This window comes from Meriones unguiculatus, chromosome 14 (genome assembly GCF_030254825.1).
Source record: "Meriones unguiculatus strain TT.TT164.6M chromosome 14, Bangor_MerUng_6.1, whole genome shotgun sequence".
NCBI lineage: Eukaryota > Metazoa > Chordata > Mammalia > Rodentia > Muridae > Meriones > Meriones unguiculatus.
The window spans coordinates 82,354,464-82,376,069 of NC_083361.1; the positions used below are offsets into that span (position 1 = coordinate 82,354,464).

A 21,606-nucleotide genomic window follows, 5' to 3' on the forward strand; every position below is an offset into this window, starting at 1 on the left:
TATGCTATCATCATGGAAGATTGTGAGTTTCCAGAAACTCAAAGAAAAGGGTAGTTTCTAGAGAAAAAAAAATATTTTTTCCCAAAAGTTGAGTTCTTAAGTTAGAAGACAAATTGAAAAATTTAAAGGACATTGAGAGTAATTCTCTCTCTTTGACTGACCTTCCTTCTATAATAAAATGAGGGCCTCTAAGTGAAATTATCAAAAATATGAAACATAGAAAATTAATAAATCCACCAACTTATTTGTAATGTACAGTAAGTCATGAGGTTCTCAGAAAATATAAAATCTTCCAAACCATTAGTCTCCAAAATTACAGAGGGATTGTTTCTTCCCCAGAATTTACTTTTCTGTCCCAAAGCATGACTTCTCCTTATCATACATAGCTTCTGAAACTTATCATCTATGCCCAAGAAAACTGAATTGTGAAGGAGCATGCACGTGCGCGCGCGCACACACACACACACACACACACACACACACACACATGTTGTGGAAGAGGCATATACAGTGGTACAGGCTGCCATATGCTACTTTTGAAAACAAAGATTTTGTCCCAATGCTGGTCTTGTATAACACAGCTTCGAGAGTGAGGTTTGTGGACGGACCCCACATTTATATCAAAATATGTGTCTCACTTAAAAATCGATGGCGGGAGAGTCGTCCATATTTACAGCTCAGCAAATACCTGTCAAACGTACGAGGAGGAAACATCAGCATAACAAGGTACAGGCAGGCAGTTTCTGGCCTTGCAACAATCACTAACCCACCATGTACACAGAGAGCAATTCTACAGTCCCAGAGTTTCTGGTAAGAGTGTGGTTCATGTGGTTTCTTCTTTCCACAGTCACTAGTTTGAAAGGCCCCTGAGAGCTCCAGTACCCTAACTTGCATGTGTCACTATGGCTGGCTTTATCTGTTTCAGTGCTCTGAGGTCACACTGTACCCAGAATCCTGCCTGGAATATATGCAGAGAAAGAGACCAGGCCTCCATCAAATGGCCGCTGGTTGCCAGGATACCATGATACTTGCTGACAGGAAGTACCTGTCAGAGCCACTAGTAACTGTCCTTGGCTGGGTCCTTACATAGGAATCTCTCACGCACACGCACACACGTGCACGTACATCTCATAGCATCTCTGTGAAGGAGGCTTCATGCTGATTCATTTAACAGATGGAGGCAAAAAGATCAGAGCTTTTGTAGGGACATTTGTTTCCAGCAAAATGTTCAAGTAGGTAATCATAGTACCCTATTGACCACAAGATATAACAATTTACCGTTAAAAGTCAGAAAAGGAGAAGGGGTGGGGGGCAGGGGAACCCTGAAACTCAGGAATAAAGATGAAACTGCAGCCAGGACAGGGGGCAGAGAAGCTGTGACATGCTCGTAGTGACAGAGCATGCACAGCAAGGCATTGCTGCTGACACGACACAGAACGCTGGAATGCTGAGAGGCTAGCTCTAAAACGTGCTTAGAACAGAGGGGGAGGCGTGGAGGCCGTCCTCAGCCTTCGAGCTAGGGAACAAATGGAAATGTCTGTAAGAGACAGAGCTTACAGCATGAAGGTCCTGACCTAATCTTGCATACCGGAGTACTAATGCCACGCTAAGAAAACCACCAAGATGGCTGTCCCTGGTGAGTGGTGCCCTGGCACGGCAGACTACCAGAAACTATGTAGGGGGCTTAGCCAACCATGTAAGATCCGCAGTGAGAATTCTAGCTGACCTCAGGCTGGGGTTGACAAACTATGGCATATGAAAGGATTACCACTCCCAAGAACTTAATCCGAGAGAGACTGTGCCATAAATAAGCTTTTATATGGCTACAGAGATAAACCCATGTGTAAAAACCATAAGGATGGCACAATCTACCATTAGGGAGGGGGGAGAAGCGGGCAGATTTTGAAAAGTCCCAAAGAGATCATCCACAAATCTTAAAGTATAGTCATTGAAATTAATTACCCAAGGGACAAGTTAAACGGCAGACCAGACACAAATGAAGGGAAAATGAGTGAAGTAGAATAGAAGCCTGAGGAACTATATCAGAAGGAGACACAAATAAAAAGGTAGAAATGAAGAGGTTGAAAGGCAGGAAATAAGCGATGGCCCGTTAAGCTTTTATGAGTATCCTGAATAAAGGGCTAAAGAAAAGTAAAGGAACAGTCCCAGTTTATAGAAGAATTTTTCAGAACTTATGCAAGGCACAATCCTAAATAAAATGCCTAAGGTATGACATATGGTTCACTGTAGAGCATGCGTGTCGTATCCCAGGCTTGGAGACAGATTGTCAGTCTACAGCTTTTGTAGCCAATCTGTCTCATTGTCACAAGACACCCAAAGGAAGCCTCCTCGTGCCTGGCAATAGGGCAGACTCATGAGTCTAAAGAATAAAGCATCTTTCTTTGTCTGTCATTATGCATAGCTAAAGGTTTAGAGACTGAGGTTTGGAAAAATGAAGCAATTTGGACAGTCACGTAGCTCATTTGGGGGTGAGGTGTGGGCATCTGGCAGGAGAGAAATTACCTTTAGCCCTCTGTATGCTGTCACTGAGCGTGGCATGGTAAGGCATTGTTTCAGTGGGATTCCCAAGCTCCTGTCCTCCACTTTAAAAACTAGTTCCTGAAAGTCTCTCCAGCATTCCATACATCAGAAAGAACTGAGTTCAGATCCTTCCTCGGCTTCTTTACCAAATACTCTATGACCATCACTAAGTCATCTTTACCACTTCTGGCTTGTGGTTCCTCCTCTCTGAACTGACAGTGATGACAATGGCTACCTCCACCTCGCAGAATGGGTAGGAGCCACGGCCATCATTCCTTATAAAGTATTTAGCCCAATTCCTGGCCTGACACCACTGTCGTTTGTCATCTTCATCAACCTAATAGAGCTGTCGATGAGAACCACACTCATTCCAGACTCACCTTCTCCGAGTCTGCAGAGTAGATCTCCCTCCCTGACAGGAAACAGTCCCTTCCAGGTACCACAAAGTACAGTGTTTATAAAAAGTTAAAAGACTGGCTTCCAGGGACTACTTTGGTGGTAAACAAGAGGAGGCAAGAGCTAATAAAATTTCAAATTAGCCATGACTTTTCACGGCCCTTCAATTGTGCTGGCTGATTTAATGGTCAGCATCCCTGCTCGCTGGGATTGAATAATGGAGTGTCTCTGCAGAGTTATGGATGCGGCAGCCGAAGCTGTCACGCTCACATCAGTAGCAGAATGCAAATAACCCTCTGCTTGGGCTGTAATTATGTGTTTAAGCAGCGTCTTATGGGGGGCAGCAGGGATTGTGTGACGAAACCTGCTGACGGCAGGAGAGGGTGGGCGCTTTGCTGGGCAGTGCTACCTGGGTGCTAGAAACTGAGCTAAGGTTACCACAGAAAACAATGGGGTGAGGAACAGACGGTGATTCTGCCAGGTAAAAGGCCCCCATTTCGGTGAACCATGTTCGGGGTCAGAAAGGGAAGCTCCCCTTTGTTACGTACACACTCTACGTCTAACACTGTGTTGGATTTGGGGAAACGGTGCTACAGTGAGCTGTGGAGTGAAAGCTTAGATGACACTCTCATTAACTGCCCATGAAACCTAGGAAGCTGGTCAAATGAAGTGACTCCATGGCTGGAGGAACTTGCCACCAACCCTAACAACCTGAGCTTGATCCTGAAGACTCACGGGGTGCAAGGAGCAGATTCCATGGGTTGTGCCTTTAGCTCTACACGCACACTGTGATAAATGCTTTTACACACTCATACACACACTGATGAAAATGCTGTAATTTTTTAGAAAAAGAGAAAGCTAGGAAGCTGAAACCTTATGCCTGAAGTGACGTCCCAAAGTCATACAATGGGAAGAGTCATGGCTGACATTTGGTCCCTAGTTGCCCACTCTGTCGCTATCCCTCCTTCTGGGAGGCTGCACACTGCTGGATACTATACGGAAATGGGAGAAAAAGATGGATATTGTGATGTTTGTCCCTAATTTACTTATGGGGTAAAACTGGGATTGGGGTCAACCAAGAAGCTTGGCCATTGACTAAAGATAAGTTCCCTTAAACACTCTTCATTCTGCCATTGAATGTATCTAGACCAGAAGCAACTCAGCCAATGAGAAGGCGAGGACCAGAGGCTAGCCCTCCTAAACACCAGCATTTTACTTTAGCATCTACCCATGTCTTCTCTCTCCTCTGAGATTTTCCATAAACTCTTCCTGCTATCTCTTTAGACGAGTCTCCTATGCATACCTATCTGTATCACCTATTAGACTGAACGGCTGAGGCAAGATCTCATACCCGGATCTCCTTGTGCTTAGAGAAAGCCTAGGCTTACAGCTGCGTTTCAAGTTTGCCTGTGAGAGAAAGTTAGGCAAACATGGCTGATTGGACGTAACCGTAAAAACTACATGCGCTGTCACCCCTGCAGATGGCTTGGTGGACTGCATGGACCCCGACTGCTGCCTCCAGCCCCTCTGTCATGTCAACCCACTGTGTCTGGGCTCCCCTGACCCTCTGGACATCATCCAAGAGACACAGGCCCCCGTATCCCAGCAGAACCTGCACTCCTTCTACGACCGCATCAAGTTCCTCGTGGGCAGGGACAGCACACATGTCATCCCTGGAGAGAACCCCTTTGATGGAGGGTGAGTCCATGGGCACTCAGTGCCAGCAGCAGCTCTTGGAGGGAGACTGAGTCACATCTGGGTGTGAGGAGGCCGAGAGGGTGGGTGAGTCTCAAAGGAGCAGCCTCCAGTGCCCACATTGGCAAAACCGCTGTCCAAGGCCTTCCGAATTATGAGTCCCACTGGGTGATAGATGGAGAGAGTGAAAAATCAAAGGTCTGAGGGGAATCTTGGATCAATACCCGCTGTGCAGTCAGCTCTTTTGGACCCTGTGGTCTCCATATGAGTGGAAGGGCGTTGACACTCTTTGCCCTCAGAGCTGATGGAAGACCTTACTCACCAGGAGGCAGAGGTCATTGCTACACCTCAGGTCACATGTCCACACAGTCTTTCTTTGACAGTTGTGTCATCCATTGGACATTTTCTCATGGAGACCCACTCCGTGCCGGGTCCAGTGCTAGAATGACAGAAATGAGTGGACCATACTGTCTGCCTGTTGGTTACATACTGTCTCCTGGGGTATAAAGTGAATACAGTTATAATTTGCTTGGCCAAAACTGTGCAGCAAGGGCCTAAGGGGCACAGGGAAGGTGCTCTTGGGCAGGAGAACCTAGGACATGAGGAGGAGAAACAAGTCTTAAAGATGAGAGATGGTTAACTAGGCAAGTGAAAGAGGGGAGGCTCAGAGGAGAGAGAAAAGAAATCTCAGAAAAAGATGACACATGGTGGATCCTAGAGCCAAATGGCACTGTGTTCTTTGCTCCCCGAGTCAGGGCATTGAACCAACAGTATCCAGAAAGAAAGACAGTAATGTTTCGTGTATCAGCACAGTGAATCCAGAAGTCACCGGTCATGAGCCTCCATGTTCAGGACTCCTGTGCTGAGGGGTCCCTATCCTGAGGGAAAATGGGAAGAGATGAGACTGTGGGAATGAGAAATCGGTAGGGCTTGGGTAGAGATGGGTGTGAGGATGTTGGGGGGGGGATCTCCTGTGTGGATGCTGGTGTTATCCGATACCAGGATGAGCATCTAAAAGTAGAACCAGGGCTAGAAGGAGGCTGATGGCTTCCATCTTGATCAGAGAAAGGTAAGGAAAGGATTCACACACACACACACACACACACACATGCACACACGAGAATCCACATTAAACCACAGAACCACTCTGCAGGGCAGAGAGTCACAAAGCTGGAACTCAAAAGCTGTGGGAACAGAGACAGGCAGATAACCAGAGCTTGCTGGCCAGCCACTATAGCTGAAATGGCAAACTCAGGTTCAGCAACAGACCCTGTCTGGAAAAATAAGACAGAAGGCAGTAGAAGACACCCAACCTCAACCCCTGATATATGCATACATCTGCTATATCACTTTCCACCCCCACCACACAGATTGGTGGGTACTTTAGGGGGCACACTCTTCAACACACCCCAAAAAGGGTGGAGTGGCTTTCCCACGCATATAAGTCCAGTCACATGCTAGAGTGAGGAGCAGAGTGGGGGCCGGGTAGGATGACATTTCTTGGCCAGAAATTCTGCCTTTGTTCCTAGGCAAGAAGCTGCTGCTATCTTATTCAAGTGTGTGATTTTGTGTGTATGCTTGTGGGCCTTCCCCTGGCGTGAGTTCTTTTAATCAACTGCAGGTATAAATAATATTTCTACCAAGGAAAATGTTCCTTGCTCAGCCTTTCATGACCGGCCCATATGGCATCCGATTAGGGCTACGGCTTGTCAGTTGCCTGTAGCTGTTCTGTTTAGGGAGTGCCCTATTCGTGCCAGCCTGCTCTGTACCAGCAGGAACATATCTCCTGGGTCTCCTCCTGGTTACGTGCTGGGCCTGCTGCTTAAGCACTACAAGAGGAGACGCTGTGGGACCTGCACTGGGTTCTCCGCACTGCTTCTCCCAAACAGAAGGCTCTCGGGGACCCGGGAAGCCTGTGTTAGGGGAAAGCCAAGCTCCTCTTCAGCTCTGCCACCCCTGTGTACGTGACTCTGATGAGGGACAGGATCTTCCTGTCCCTCCAGTCGCGCCAGGATCTGCCACCATCTAATCTGCATTGCCAGGGGAGTCTTGCATCTCACTCATTAGAGCAGCAGTCCTTGCTCAAGGAATGTATGTATAGATAAATTGCCCGAGGAATGAAGAAATAAAAGGGAGAGAGGAAGGGGAAAGAGGGAGAAGGAGGAGGAAAAAAAGAAGTATGAAAGGAAGGAGGGGACCAACAGACACATTATCTATTTTACTTGGTTTTATGTTGAGGATTCCAGGTCCAGCAGGGTTAGATCACCTGCCAGACATCAAACTGGAGCAGAAGCCAGAGAAGACATTTCTCGGGTCCTTGTTTATACATCTGTTACCTTCAGTTAAATTTCATACACTCTGAAGGCAGAGGCTATTCATCTCTGCAAAGCTGTGACACTTCAAGAAGGGCCTGTAATATGGTATTTGTTCTACAAATGAATAGATAATGGAAGGTTCCAAAATGTTCGTTTGAAATCCCTCTCTCCTGACATTCACCTTAATCAGTATGACCTGCTCCTTGCTGATCTAGGAAATAGCCATCAATCACCATGGACTCCCCAAACACCCCTCTGTAAAATAAGCCTAGGTGACTAGTCATCAGAAACACCAAGCAGCAGATGCTTCCTCGATAGTCTCGAATGGGGCCGAGAAGCAAAACCCTCCTTTGTGTCATTGGGATGAAGTAGAATCAGCTCGAGTTGCGGCTTTCTTTTCTCTCGTGTGAGAGGGTGATATAAGTGTAGTGGGAGAGGCCCAGTGTTCCCTTCCTGGCTTTACAATAAGCCATGCATGCATGAAATATAGTAGATATTTCATAGCCACCATAGAAAAGATTAAAATAAAAGATCTCCACCCGGGCCCGGGCCCGGGCCCTAACAGATCTAGGGATGGTAGCTTTCATAGTGGTAGCGTATCTCCAAACTAGCACAGACCTGGCAATTTGACAGGCCCAGACTGAAGGGCAGTTGCATTCCTTTCCCACTGTATGACTGGGGGGAGGGGGAGGCTTAAGCTTGCAGAGGTCCAGTCTCATTGTCTGAAAGACAGGGTGAGTATGTGTGTGCTAGGGGGCTGCCAGGAGACTTAAATGGAAAGAAGTTCACAGAGGCTCAGCCTGGAGTACCTGCTCCCCAGAAACACCTCTGACAATTACCTCACGGTAGGGTGATAGAGGCAATGGTGTTAAGAGCTGCCAGTTCCATTTTCTGAATTGGAAGCGAAGCTTGAGAATCAGCTGCCCTCCAGACAAGTCCGGAAGCCATTCATGAAGAAATGGGTTTAGATTGTTGAATCGCTATCTGAAGATAAGAAAAGGCCGTACCCTTGCCGGCCAGCTGACGCTGGGACCCTTGTTAGTGAGGGATCCAGTGGCACGGGGTGCAGTGGCGGGCAGGCAGGTCTGGCTCCGTGACCATGTATGATAGTAATAAGCCTGCACAACATCCTGTGTGCTGCACCACAAGCTGCATAGTTTGTCTTGAAGTTCACTGAACAGCCTCGAAGATGCAGACAGTCACTGTACAGCACTCCAGAGCCCCACAGGGGTGGCGGGCCTCCGAGGAGCAAGTCCATTGCTCTGCGGATTCACAGCCGTCTGTCAGGCCCTGGGGTATTCAGAGTGAGCATTCAAGGCCACTGCTTAGAACCGGCTGGACCCTGCATGAGTGAGGGAAGCAAACAAGCCACCCTCATATCCCAGACCCGTCCTCAGCAGCTGCCCTATGCCCGGTATGAAGCACCAGGAGAGTCCTCAGAGAGGTACATAACTCTAGAGGCTACACGATAGAGGATGCACGCGTGTGCTTCTGTACCCCGCCTGGTGCCAGAAGTAATGGACTAGGTGGGACTGAGCCTCGGCTCCTCAGGAAGCCGGACTCCATGGAATAAAACACAGTGGTGGTTCAGAGCTGAGGAAGGAACACTTCAGAGAAGAATGAAAAACAGGGAAGCTCCCCCCCTCCCCCAGCCACTCTGTTAACATTAGTTGACATCTGTTAACACTGTGCCCGCAGATACTCATGAGGCACCTTAAAGGGAGGAGAGATTTGCTTGGGCTCACGGTTCAGAGGTCTCAGTCCATGGGTGACTTACTCAGTGCCTGTAGAGAGGGAGAATATCATGGTGCAAGAGTGTATGGCAGAGCAGAGCTGCTTGCCTCATGCTAACCAGGAGGCAGAGCAGAACTGGGGAGGGGACCTGGGGCAATGGCCCCAAGAACGTGCCCCTCAGTCACCTACTTTCTCTAACTAAAGCCCTGCCTCCTGCAGGCTTCACCGTCCCAGTAATGCGGGAAATTACATCAGTGAATCCATCCATCAACTAGGTCAGAGCCCTCGTGATCCTGTCACCTCTTATTTATTAGATCCACCAGCTAAGGACTGAACCTTCTGCACATGTTTCTTTCAGGAAACACCTTCCCCCCAAACCATAACACCACTCATCTGTGTCCTCGAGTCCACAGCGATGCTTGGCAAGGCCACATGTTCAGCATAGGCTTAACAAAGACAGTCGTTGTGAAATTCTTCCAGTGTAAACGTTATGACCCCATAAAGGGGTAGATATGAATAGCCTCAAGGGACCCTAAAGTGGGAGGACACATACAAGCCTCGGCGTCACCACTGCCAGATTAGATAACTTACATACCATTGTTCTCTATACCCAGGATTCCAGGCCCAACCGCCCTTACCTGTGACCATAGGCAAATATGACGAGGGCCGCTTGCTATTGAGACTTGAGGGAGAGAAAAGGAGCCATTGAGGTTTCAGATGGAAGAAGGGTCCCCAGCTATCCAATCAGAAAGGAAAGAAAATAAGACCCAGACCGTGGAACCTGGAATCAGACAGCTGAAAGGGACGACAGCCTGAGTATCTCCAGAAAAGCCTCAAGGCCGAGCAGTGTCCTCTTCTGGCCATGCAGACTTCTGAGCAGAACTAAGAAGACTGGGAGGCTGGGTATAGGGCAGGTATCTCCTGTGTGAACAGTTACTGGTTACCAGAGCTGGACAAGTTAAAGGGTGACAGGAAGATGTGCTGGCAAAATGCCCGCCCAAATGTATGGCGAAGCCTCAGCTATCTGAATATAGGTTGAGGATACATTTGAAAACACTGTCTAGGTCTGAGGAATGATAAGACATTGACAAGTCTTGCTGGTTTGTTAGCAGATAGAGGGTGGACAAGATGCTGTAAGACTCAGCAGATAGGACATGCTGGGCACGGAGGGGAAAGACCCAAAATGATAAGGGTATTCATGAGCGTATGAATGTGTGAGCGTGTGTGTACATGAGAGTGTGCGGATATGTTGGGGGGGGGGGCGAAATGTGTATGCATGTGTGCATTTGTTATGATGTGTGTGTGTGTGTGAATGAGTGTGTGTGTTACTGGGTTTCAGTCACACAGGAGTTAGAAATGCATGCTAGATTGATGAACCAAGATGGGGAACAGCATGAGCTTCTGGGGTAACCAGAAAATAGAGGATTTTAATGGAGCTGGAAGCTAATTATGGTGAGATTCTTTAGGAGGCATGCTCTAACTTGTGAAATCAAGGTGGGTTTATGAAGTCAGGTAGAGGAACATGCTTAGCACAGAGGGCCTACAGGAGACACAGAGGAAGGCCAGAAAGGGACCTATGGGCAAAGATCCAGAAAGGTCCACAAACCACATTAAAGCATTGTGTCTGAGTCAAGACTCGAACTCAGCTCTGAACAGAGGGGAAATGACCATCGCGTCTCTTAAGCCCTCAGAAGTTCTTTTTATGCCTGTAAGTAGAGCCCAATGTTTTCAGAAATTTTTAAATGTGAGAATTCACAACAGGAAAAAGTAATGGGAAAACAGAAATGGTCATATGTGTGATATCATTTTGACCATCAAGCATACCCAAGTATTGGGGCCATTGAGTGAGAGATGGGCATTCACTCCCTGTCCCAGACTCCTGCCCACACTTTTGTCCCAGGCCTCACAAAACCACCAAGACTTTCCTAGAGCCTGAGCAGTGAGGATCTTCTAATGAACTTCAGATAAGCACCAGCTTCCTGACAGCTGGCCTCTGAGTGGATTTATTATTGAATTACACTCCTGCACTTTCAAAACAAGCTGAGCTGTCAGGCTACCCCCCATCAGTTACCAAAAAGGGAAAAAAAAAAAGATTTAAAAAAAAAAGGAAAGAAAGACATTGATAAATTACCTACTGGAAGATGGAAAAAGATAAAGATTCTGCTTCCTCCGAAATGTCAGCCGTAATATATTATTCATGTTGGTTTTTTAAAATCCCTCCCCACATTGAAATGAATGTTGATGATGATAAAGCAACAAGGTGGATCCAATTGAGGATGCAGGCAGCAACGTCTCCCATCATCCTGATGAGCAGCTAACAACTCCTCCTCGGCCACTTGATCATCCCTTTATTGATTTCAAAAGGAATTACCATCTCTGTTTGCTTTGCAGCTTAAGCGTGTTCCTCCTTGTCCATCACGGGAGGCATTAGCAGAGGAGGTTATGGTGATGCAGAGACAGCCCAGTGCAGAGAGAGGGGGACCTACAGCAAGTTCCTGGGCAAGTGACCTTGCGCAAAGGAGACTCACTCTTCTCTGTGTCATGAAGTTCCTGATTGCCACTAGGGTGTTTTGAAGATTCAGTGAGATAAAATACCCAGAAATCCAACTGCTGTTTGAAGCTTGTATGCAGAAATACCACAGAACATTTGCCATTACTGTGCTCCTTGTCAGGCATTGCTAGGAATACTTCCTATAAGTGGTAATATGTTTAAGTCCCTACCTCCAACTCCCAAAGCACAGCGCAGAGGGACTCAGCTCTTGTTTTAGAACGTGGGAAACTGAGGCACAGAGAATCATTTGTAAACGGTAGAGGAATCTGTTCTCCACTGAGTCGTGCGTGTTCCAAGTTCAGCATCTTCTACAGCAAGATGCTGCTGCACCCCTCATCTCCAGCTGGCTCTAACCATCTCGCTAATGCCATACAACATAGCACAACATACAAAGAGGTTTCACGCTACAAAGCACTGGCTCAGGGCAACCTGGTCTGGGCCTGCAGCCCAGCCTCCTTTAAAAGCAGTAAGACGACAGACACATCTCTCACAGACTTTGGATAAATTGTGGTTGGTGCTGGAAAAATCCCATTCAGTCAGCAAGAGCTCACAGAAGACAGTTTAAAGGTTTGTACAAGTCAGGCATATAAATCCACTTAAAGTGCCTTATGCAGTGTGGTGATTTACATAACCAATATCGGCACGGAGCAGCAAGCTCTGTAAGGCAGGGAAGGCATGCAGTTAGCATTTGCAACCTTGATCCCTAATGATTTTTCCAGTGCCCTGAATACCAGCTGCTTTCATTGAATAACCGAAAAAGAAAACGAGAAGTTGCAGATTCTCGCCCTTCACTTAACACTTACTTTACCTATGTGTACATTATAGCTCAGACAGTAAGTCTAAAACCTAACTTGATTTCTGACATTAAAAAAAAAAAAAAAAATGAGCTACAAGCAGAAGCCAAGCAAACCAACCTGGGGCGGGATTCCCACCTTGGAAAGAAGTTTCAGTGCTTTCAGTCTGGGGTCTCTAACCACAGCCCCATCAAGGTCAAGACGTTCAAGGTTCTCTGACACCACCCTTACTGTCAGTAAGAGGAGCATCTCATCTCTTGATTCAGTAAATAATTTATGAAGAGTATATGTCATGCCATGCACTCAAATTCTAGGACAAGCAGCCCCTTGGACCATGTTTTCTTTGGCCTATGAAAAATGAGCATTAACCATGCCCAGTGCTGGGAACAGAGCATGAGGGAAATGCAGCCGGTCCCATCTCTGTGGAGTTGAGCCCACTTTGGGAATAAGATTGTCTTGATTGTGTGACTTGTATTCTACAGAAGCATGGGGGAGGGGCAGGAATGGTGGCCGCTGCTTGGTGAAAGCTCTGGCTGAGTCTGAAAGGCAAGCAGGCAGATTTCTAGGGAGCAAGGTCAGTGGATGACAGTGAGAATAGCTCAGAGGTAAGAGTACACACATTATGAACCCCACTAAGATTCTGAAGCCACCTGTTTTTATTGTTGCTTGAATTGGATTGCATAGTGTCAGGGTAAAACAATTAAAACTCTCCAGAAAAACAAAACCTCCAATTCTTCTGTTTTACATGAGATTGGGATGGATGAAAGGATGGAGGTTCTGAGGTGGGGTAGCTTTCCAGAGCCACCTGGTTCCCAGAGTCAGAACAGGGAATTGTGACTTCCCGGCTACGGTTCTTTCTGCTTTTATCCCATGAGTGGCAATCCAGGCTGCTTTTTCTTTAATCTGCTCGCTTCCGTTTGGATGAAGGGCTGGAGAGCAATCCATCAGTCGTCTCTCCAGCAGAGTCTTCTCCATCCCAAGGCCGGCCTCTGGCCTCAGGAAGCAATCAAGCAGATCATATTGCCAGCAGCAAGGGCACCTTGTTCAGGCTCTAAGTGTATCACTGGGCTAACGCCAGGATGTGTGACACCACCCCAGCTGGCCTGGCAGGAGCACTGCTGCCTGGCAGGGTTCACCCAGCCTAATTGCTTGTTTTGTATCCCAGCTGCCTGACATATGCTAATTCCATGTGTTGATGCTCTGATAACAGGGACAAACACTAGGCCATTTCAAAGTGGCTTTTGTGAGCTCTAGCGAGTAACCAGGAGCTGGGATTTATATACTTAAGTAAACTCTAGCACCTAGCACAGGGCCTGGCTCATAGGAGGTGCCTGGGGCCTTTGTGACTGTAGACACAGCAGTCAGAGGAAGGAGCCGGAAGTGAGGACTAGCCAATTGAGTTCCTCTCTGGGTGACCTTGAGCAAATATTTTCTGAGTTTCAAGTCCTCGGTCAGCTGCATGCCATGCTTACTCTACCTAGAAGTGAGTCACAGCCCCAGGCATGTGAGATGGCTTTGGAAATGTGAAGAGTGTAATTGGGGGGTAATCAAAGTCATGGAGAGATGCCTGTGTATAGTGGAGCCCAGAGGAAAGGCTGATTAATTGTACCAAGAAGAGCTGGCGACAGCTTTGCCGAAGTGATGACAGTGGGAACAGCTCTCAGGATGACTAGAAGAAAATACCTCCAACTTCCATTATCCCAAGAAAGTGACTGAGGAGAAAACAGGAAACATCGTCCTAGTTCACTCTCTGTTGCTGTTATAAAATACCACTGCTGAAAGCAGGGGGAGCAAAGAGGGTTTTTGGTTTCCATGTCCTGATCATAGTCTATCATGAATGGTTCGGGGGCAAGAACTCAAGGCAAGAAGCTTGAGGCAGGAACTGAAATAGAGACCGTGAAAGAACACTGCTTACTGGCTTGCTCACCATGGTTTGCTCAACTTGCTTTCTTCTACAGTCCAGGACCACCTGCCCACGGTGGCCTGTGCCCTCCTACATCAACCATTGATATGAAAATGCCCTCACAGACTTGCCCATAGGCCAATCTGATGGAGATATACTTTCAGTTGAGATTCTGTCTTCCAAGATGACCCCAGATCATATCCAATTGAAAAATTTAAAAACAAAACAAAACAAAACAAAAACCCTAGCTAGCACATGCACCATACATACAGGACTGTGATATGAGCTATCTGGGCAACCTAAAGAGTGACAGTGAGTCTCACCCCTGGTCAGTGATTTCTTGCCAATGTAGAGTTTCACAGTCAAAGACGCAACTATTGTATCTTAGCCCCATCCACGCCTGACCTTTTGCATGAAGTCAGTGTCCCAGGGGAACATAAATACTAACCCATCGGAACGCATACTGGTTGCTAAACAGCGAAGGTTGCTCTTCCAGAGGACCCGGGTTTGATTCCTCGTACCCACATGCTGGCTCACAATAGTCTTTAACTCTAGTCCCAAGGGATTCGGTGCCCTCTTCTGACCTCCATGAGTACTAGGCAGGCATGTGATACACAGGCAAAACCCTCAGACACATAAAAGAAATTTTTAAATTTAAATTTACAAAGCTAAACTATATAAAATAGAATTATATTAAAAGGTTTTAAGTACTCAAAACTTATCACTTCCTAAGGATCTTGTTATGTTTTATAGTTGTCGTTGCTTTTAAGCTTATTTGAGACTGATGTATCCTGAGATAGAAACATTGCATGATAGGATCCTACTGTGCATTTTTTCCCCCAACTTTTATTCAGTGGCATCAAGTTGGTAGCTTCAATTCAGCCATGCTGGGGCTATTTACACCACAGAAAAGGGTGAAACTACAAATTGCAACTGCTCTACTCCCTCACTGTCTCACTTTCCTACCCTCTCTCACTCTTTCTCACTCTCTCGTCTATCCTTAAACATTTACCAATACTCTACTGGTAGTAGCCATCGAATAATTGCATAAAGGAGACACTCGTTGGGAATCCTAGCGCTCATAGCTTTTCGAACCTCCCTAGACAAAGAAAGCACATGGCGTGAAGCACATGCAGAGGCCTCCACAAAGGGCCTTCCCCACCCCCTTTTTTTCCAGGGAAGTCCTAATGTTAAACAGGGTTCTCTTGACGGCTGAAAACCGTGCTCAAACAGAAAGAGAATGGCAGCGTTTTCCTCTAGGACCTGGTTTCTGAGCCAAATGCCTGTCCTGCCATGAGGCCTCCGTGGCCTGCAGGGGCTGAGGGAGTCGACTTAATCTTCTCCAGAATCCAGAGTGATCCGCAGGAGCCTGTGCTAAAATTGCATCTGCTCTGGTTTGCCGAATGGAGACTAAATGATAGCCAAATGGTGCTGATTTAATGTTTCCCAACAACCAGGAAATTCCCCACAAGACAGATAAATCAGAAGATGCTGGTCTGCATGTGCACGGGGCAGGGGCAGCCAGGGCAGCCCCATGAAGGAAACCACCCTCAGAGGGCTGGTTACCGTCCAGGCAGAATCCGAAGGTATTGTGCATGTCAGGAGGCTGGATAGTAGCCAGGATCGGGTGCTGAGATCTGTTAGTAATTCACTGGAAGGACAAAGTTTCAGCAATACAAAATTCAATTGTCCTCCATTAAAGCAAGCCTCTCTCAGTACCAGCTGAATACAATTGATGGAATAAACCCTTCCCATTAGTGGAAAGATAATTTCACATAAATACATCGAGAGACCTTCAGAACGGGGCCGAAAGTCTTTGCTGAACCTTGCCTGCTTAACTGGCTTGCCATGTAATTGCATTTAGACCAAGGGCCTCAGAAGGAAACCACTGACTGAATTAGCATTAGCAGATTGTGCAGAGTGAGGTGAGGTGAGGTGAGGTGGGGTAGGGTGGGAGGGGGTGAGGCTTGTAGTGCATTGTGGGTATTTGTTGTTGCCTTCAGAAAGGACAAGCTGACACTAGTAAGACCAGCTGCTTACAAGCCTGGTGTTAATTGCTTTCCTCATCAAACAGAGAAAAGTTTATCACTTGAGGGAAGTAAGGATCTGGGTGCCTAATAAAGATGGAGAAAGTTTGAGATTTTTTTTCATTAATACCCACAGGCCTTACTAGTAGCTCTTCCATAGGTCAGGAAAAGAAAGGGTGAGGGTTCCTGAGCCAGGAGAATGGACAGAATATGAACAATAGCACCTACACTGTCTCCTGAAACCTGCCATCAGTGGCTGTCCAGAGGGCCTTGAGCTCACAGAGCATTGACTTGAGCCAGCAGCACCCTCATCACCACTGTTGCTCCTGGAAACACACCAATGCATCTAGCATCTAACCTAGAAATGTAAGGTCCATAGGCCAGCCTCCCGCTACTAACTCCCCAGTGGCAAACAGTAAGACCTCTCACTCTCCTCTTTATAAAAAGGAAGGATCCTGGCAGCTTTCTGGATGGCTCCTTCAGAGGCTCCACCAACTTGCCCTCAGAACCACCCAAGGGAGGGAGGAATCCTGTCTCCATTGCCTCTAGGGCAGCTCTTCTTTTGGTTTGTTTCCTGCTTTGCGGTCCTTAGAAAATGTCATCCGTAAGAGGATTCTATTTCTGAAATATGTGAGAACCATCACTCGAGATGATCGCCATCTCATGATTTTGCCCTGTTTGTTTGCTCAGTCACCCACTCTTTCTCACTGCGACTGAGTACTTGGAAGGCACAATCCAGGCACTGTACTGTGGAGAAAGCCTGGTCATGCCCTCAAGCAGCCTGAGATCTAGGTAAGAGGCGAGGGATGTGCACCCTGGCAAGGTACCAAGATCTGTGTGCGGTTTGGAGGGGGTGAGGTGTGAGTTCTGAGCAGGAATATCAAGAGAGGCTTTAGAGAAAAGATGTCCTTTGAAGTGGGTGTTGATGGACGAGAATGTTGGGAGGTGCATGCAGAAATGACATTTTAGGCACATGGGAGAGCATCACACAGGCACAGGCACCACACCACATTCTCCTGGCGAATGCAAGAAAAGCACATGGTTTGTTGTCTGTAATACAGTGGACAAGGGGAAGTGCGGAGTTTGGAGCAGAAGCTAGGTGTGGGGCCAGGGTCCCAAGGAGATACCCCAAGGGGATACCATCATCTGTCATTCTCTCTCTAATGCCATGTAAAAGGAAGTATACCCCTTTCTCCTGCTCTCTTTCTTGTGTTCTCATGTCCAGTAACACAATTATGGCCATCACCGCTTACTCTGTACAGAGATGGAAAAACAAAGAAAACAAAAACCAAAAATTGAGGCTCAAAGAGCTGTCACATACCTGCACAAGTTTAGGGATATTGGCAGTAGTAGAGCTGGGATTTGAACCTTGGGCACCTGGCTCTGCAGTCGCATGCTTAACTATACTGTGTTGTTCCCTGGGATCAGCTTTCTCCCCTTAAAGCATATGACGGCCTTAGAAAAAAAATAACGCTGGAGTGAGATACTTGAAAACGTTTCTCCAGAGTGATTCTCTCAAGGACTCTTTGATTCCTCAAAAGGTGATATTTTCAAGAGATTATTGTTTATATGAAGTGAACACCTGGGGCTCCTGGGTGTAAGGTGTGTCTGAATGGCCAGCCGCCTGCCCTGGATTTTGGGGATTCCCTGCAGACTGTGAAAGGAACTTCATGTTGTTCTCTCTTCTCTTCTCACAGGCATGCGTGTGTCATCCGTGGACAAGTGATGACATCCGATGGGACCCCCCTGGTCGGTGTGAACATCAGTTTCATCAACAACCCTCTCTTTGGGTACACAATCAGCAGGCAAGATGGCAGGTAGGAGACCGTTCATGGTCCATGGAGAGTTAGGGCCTGTAGTCTTGCAGCTGCCTCTGGATTATGTGGACAGAAGGCCAGACATGGCCCCAGACAGCCTACATCCAAACACCCAGCTCTACAACTTTCTGTCTCATGACCTGTGCCTGACTCTGGCCTCTATCCCTTTGGCTGTAGACTTAGTGCTTTGTTCCCATGAGGCTCTCACATAAACACAGTTCTCCTTATCCATAGTATGCTTTGCAGTCACTCCTAGGAATGCTGTCACGTGGACTACTCTAGAATGGATCAGATGGTTCCCAGAATCCAGCCATTCCTTTGTTTCTACCCTTTAACTGCTTAGAAGTTGCTCTAAGAGAAGCCATTTGGGTGATAGCTGAATTCTGGCCTTTCAATTCCCCTGAGGACCATCAATAGTATGAAAAAAAAACCCTAGGATTTCCTTAATGGCCCTGGATCTCCCCATGTGACTAGAGTATGCTTGGATAAATATTGCCTCTCCACCCCTCAGCTTCTTCACTTACAGTGTGAGTCCAACACCATCTACCTCAGAAACCAGTTGTGAGGATTAGGGGAGTGAATAGAATCACCTAGCATATAGAATGTGTCTGCCATGTCATCCCTTCCCGCCACACAAGCGTTCACTTCCTGGTGTGACAATAGTGAGTAAATAAATAGTGGATGTTAAAATCACCAGTTATCATAAATTATTGAATGATGAGATAGTAGCACAAATATTTTAGAGAAAAAGAAGGCAAGTGGAATATTTAGCCTGTCAGCGGTGAGAAGTCCTCTATTTTTAATGAAATCAGGTGGTGTCAGTCCATCTGGCAGAGTGTGGGCCCATAAGGTTGGTTCTTCTCTGTGTTGGAAATTACACTCCAGCCTGATTGATTTTTAGCACCTCTTTAATCCAATATCAGATGTGAGCGTGTCCCAGCCGAGGTGATAATGAAGCAGGACTCATCTGTTTGGAGACATGTGTGCCTCTCACACAGCCTGGCAAGCTTGGTGTGGGGCACATCCCTTCCTCCATGGCAGTGGGAAAGGCCCAGCTGGAAGAGGTCTGTGCCAGTCCCCGGAGAGTAAAGCGGCCAGGCCAGGCCAGGCCACTGCTCCCTGCCCTGCACAGTTTCTGCCTGGAAGCCTTTCAGCAGACACCCACCAGGGCAGGAAAGAGGTCCTTTTATTCACTGTGTCTGTCTTCGGGTTTTGGATAGTACGGAAATGGCAGCTGTGGCTATCCTAGGCCATGGCTATTCTTAGTACATTGCCACCCACAGGGGAACAGTCATCAAAACCGGAGCTTTGCAAGATTGCTCTTTTTACCACAAAACTTTCAATGTGAAAGAGCAAAGTGTCGGCCAGCAGGCTCCTCTGGGCTTGCTTAGCCTAGGTCCACGAAGCATGCCAAACTAACCCTACCTTTGGTGACCTGTGTTGACCTTAGGAATCGCCCATTCTTTGGCACCTCTGGGCTATGATTTCCCTGTTTGTGCTATGCTGGCTATATCTACTGCTCCTTGAGGGCATTAAGTGCACAGAGAAAGGTTTCCTGCATCAACCTCCCACATTGTGACGTAGTCAGAAAGGATGCTGCTTAGAACTAGCATTTTAAATCAGTCCTCCCCAAGTACCGTGGAGCTAAAATGTTCTTTCCAACACAGACATCATAATGTATGGGAAAGTTATCACTTGTTCCCACAGTGTCTGAAACTCCCTTTGTTGCACATGAACAGGGAGCATCTGGGCCCCTCTCCTCCCCCTTCCCCCTTAACTCGGTTTCACTTAGCCCTGATACATAAGCTAAAGATAGGAGGTGAGAATGAGTGGAAGCACATTGAAGGCCTAGGCTGTTTCTGGCTCGCCTGTATAATCCTTGCTTTCTAGGTAGCACCACGACATCTCACTAGTTCCCCATACACACACACACACACACACACACACACACACACACACTTTCAGATTTTAACAGTAGCTTGTACGCAGTAAATAGTAACAGAGAAGTTACCCAAAAGATCACTTAAAAGATGGAAAATACAAGTCGTGAGGAAAAACTAGGACGTGCAGACAAGAGGAGCAGTTTGGGCTCATTGTCTTGACAGGCGGGGCTGTGCTGAGCACGATGCCCAGGGAGCGTGTGAGGGACCTTGGGTTTCCCCATCCATCACTCATCTGGCTAATTAGTAACACTGTCGAGTGATGGCGATGCTCAGCCTAATTTTACAGGTGAGGAAACTAAGACTTGGAAAGACGATGTAACCACCTGTAGTGTAAGCAGTGGTGCTTAGACCAGCGAGAAATGGGCTGCATTTGAGACGCAGGCTTTCCCCCAAGGTGAGGTCCATGCTCACATCTACAGCATGGTTTCCCAGCCACGTAAGTAGGCCTGGCCTCGGCCCGTTGCACTTAGCCCGCAGCATGGCCAGCTGCCCTGGCCTGCTCACAGCCTTGAAAATAAGTCTTTTCACGGTTATCATACCCTCCTCCCTACAGGCTGCCTCTCTTGAACAGAGTCTGGCCAAATGTCTGGTTGTTAAAAACATTCTGGCGAAGTACGGGTTCTCATTAGTTCTGTGAGTAGTGTTTCCCCCAAACTGTGGGCAGGACGCAGAGAGCAGAGTCTGTCTTTGGAGTCTGAGGAAGCAAAACTGGGGTGGCATCACTATGAGCAGAATTTACCTCTGGGACAGGGTGGTCGAATCCTTGCAGCCTCTAAGGAAGGAAAGAGTGAGCTGGACAGCAGCCATAGCTATACAAAGGAGCATTTGTCGAGGTAAGGATGAGATCATGCGTGGAGAGGGGTCTCACAAACCAGCCAAGGGGCCTGGAGAGAAGGCTCAGCAGTTAAGAGCAGTGTCTGCTCTTTCAGAGGTCCTGAGTTCAACTCCCAGCAACCACATGGTACCTCACAACCATCTGTACTGGGATCCGAGGCCCTCTTCTGGCCTGTAGGTGTACATGCAGATAGAGCATGCATATATATGTAAAATAAATAAATATTTTAAAACAAACAAACAAAAAACCAGCTAAGAGGCAAACACAGGGTTGACCTGTGTCAGTAACCAAGTAAGAAGGGACTTGCCGCGTTTGGCAGTCCTTTCAGCAGCAACGGTAGTGTCTCGTGTCTTCATTCTGAAAGCTGAATGCTTGACCTGTGCTTAGAAAGTCAGAGAAATCGATGTCCTAGGCACTAGGGCAGTAACCATGCATTGCAGGGTGAGTGCTAAGGGGTCTCCGTGGTACAGCACACCCCTAGGAGGGAACTAGACGTCTGCCTGAGCGAGACTTTGAGGAGACAGTGAAGGCAGGCTTCGCAAGTGTACCCCTGCTGGGCATGGTGGCACACACCTGAAATCTCACATCTTTTGAAGCTAGAGCAGAAGAATTCTGAGTTGAAGGGCAGCCTGGTCTGCACAGAGAGACTCCGTCTCAAAAAATGAAACTGTAAACCTAAATGGACCACCTAAGAGGACTTTGTCCAAGGAGATGCTGCAGTGGAAGAGAGCTGGCAAATGGAGCCACTGGTCCTGGGTCACCATAGTAGATAAAAACAAGATGGATACACAAGAACTAGAAGGGAGGAGGAGACCCAGGTGTGTTCCAAAAACCAAAGTCCTAAGTACCAGAAGCACTCAGAGATGAGCCCGTCCTCCTGGGGCTGCAGCAAGCTCCTGGTGAGTGGATCTGGGCAAGGATGAAAAGAATGGCCCCTTAATGGTGATTCAGCAGAAGGGACTAGCCATCGCATTGGAAGAGACTTGGGAACATGACCACTAAGTTCCCTTCCAGGGGTTCATGACTTCAGACTTTCTTTTTAGGAAAAGAACAAC

At 47.4% G+C, this 21,606-nt stretch overlaps 1 protein-coding gene across 1 annotated transcript in view; it reads left to right on the forward strand.

The window, feature by feature from the left end:
• Positions 1 to 21,606, forward strand: part of Tenm4 (teneurin transmembrane protein 4) — a 388,185-nt gene that overhangs the window by 297,667 nt on the left and 68,912 nt on the right. Inside the window, 2 exon segments of the mRNA XM_060367590.1 lie at positions 4,419 to 4,635; positions 17,654 to 17,773. Of these exon segments, the coding sequence (XP_060223573.1) occupies positions 4,419 to 4,635; positions 17,654 to 17,773 (337 nt within the window).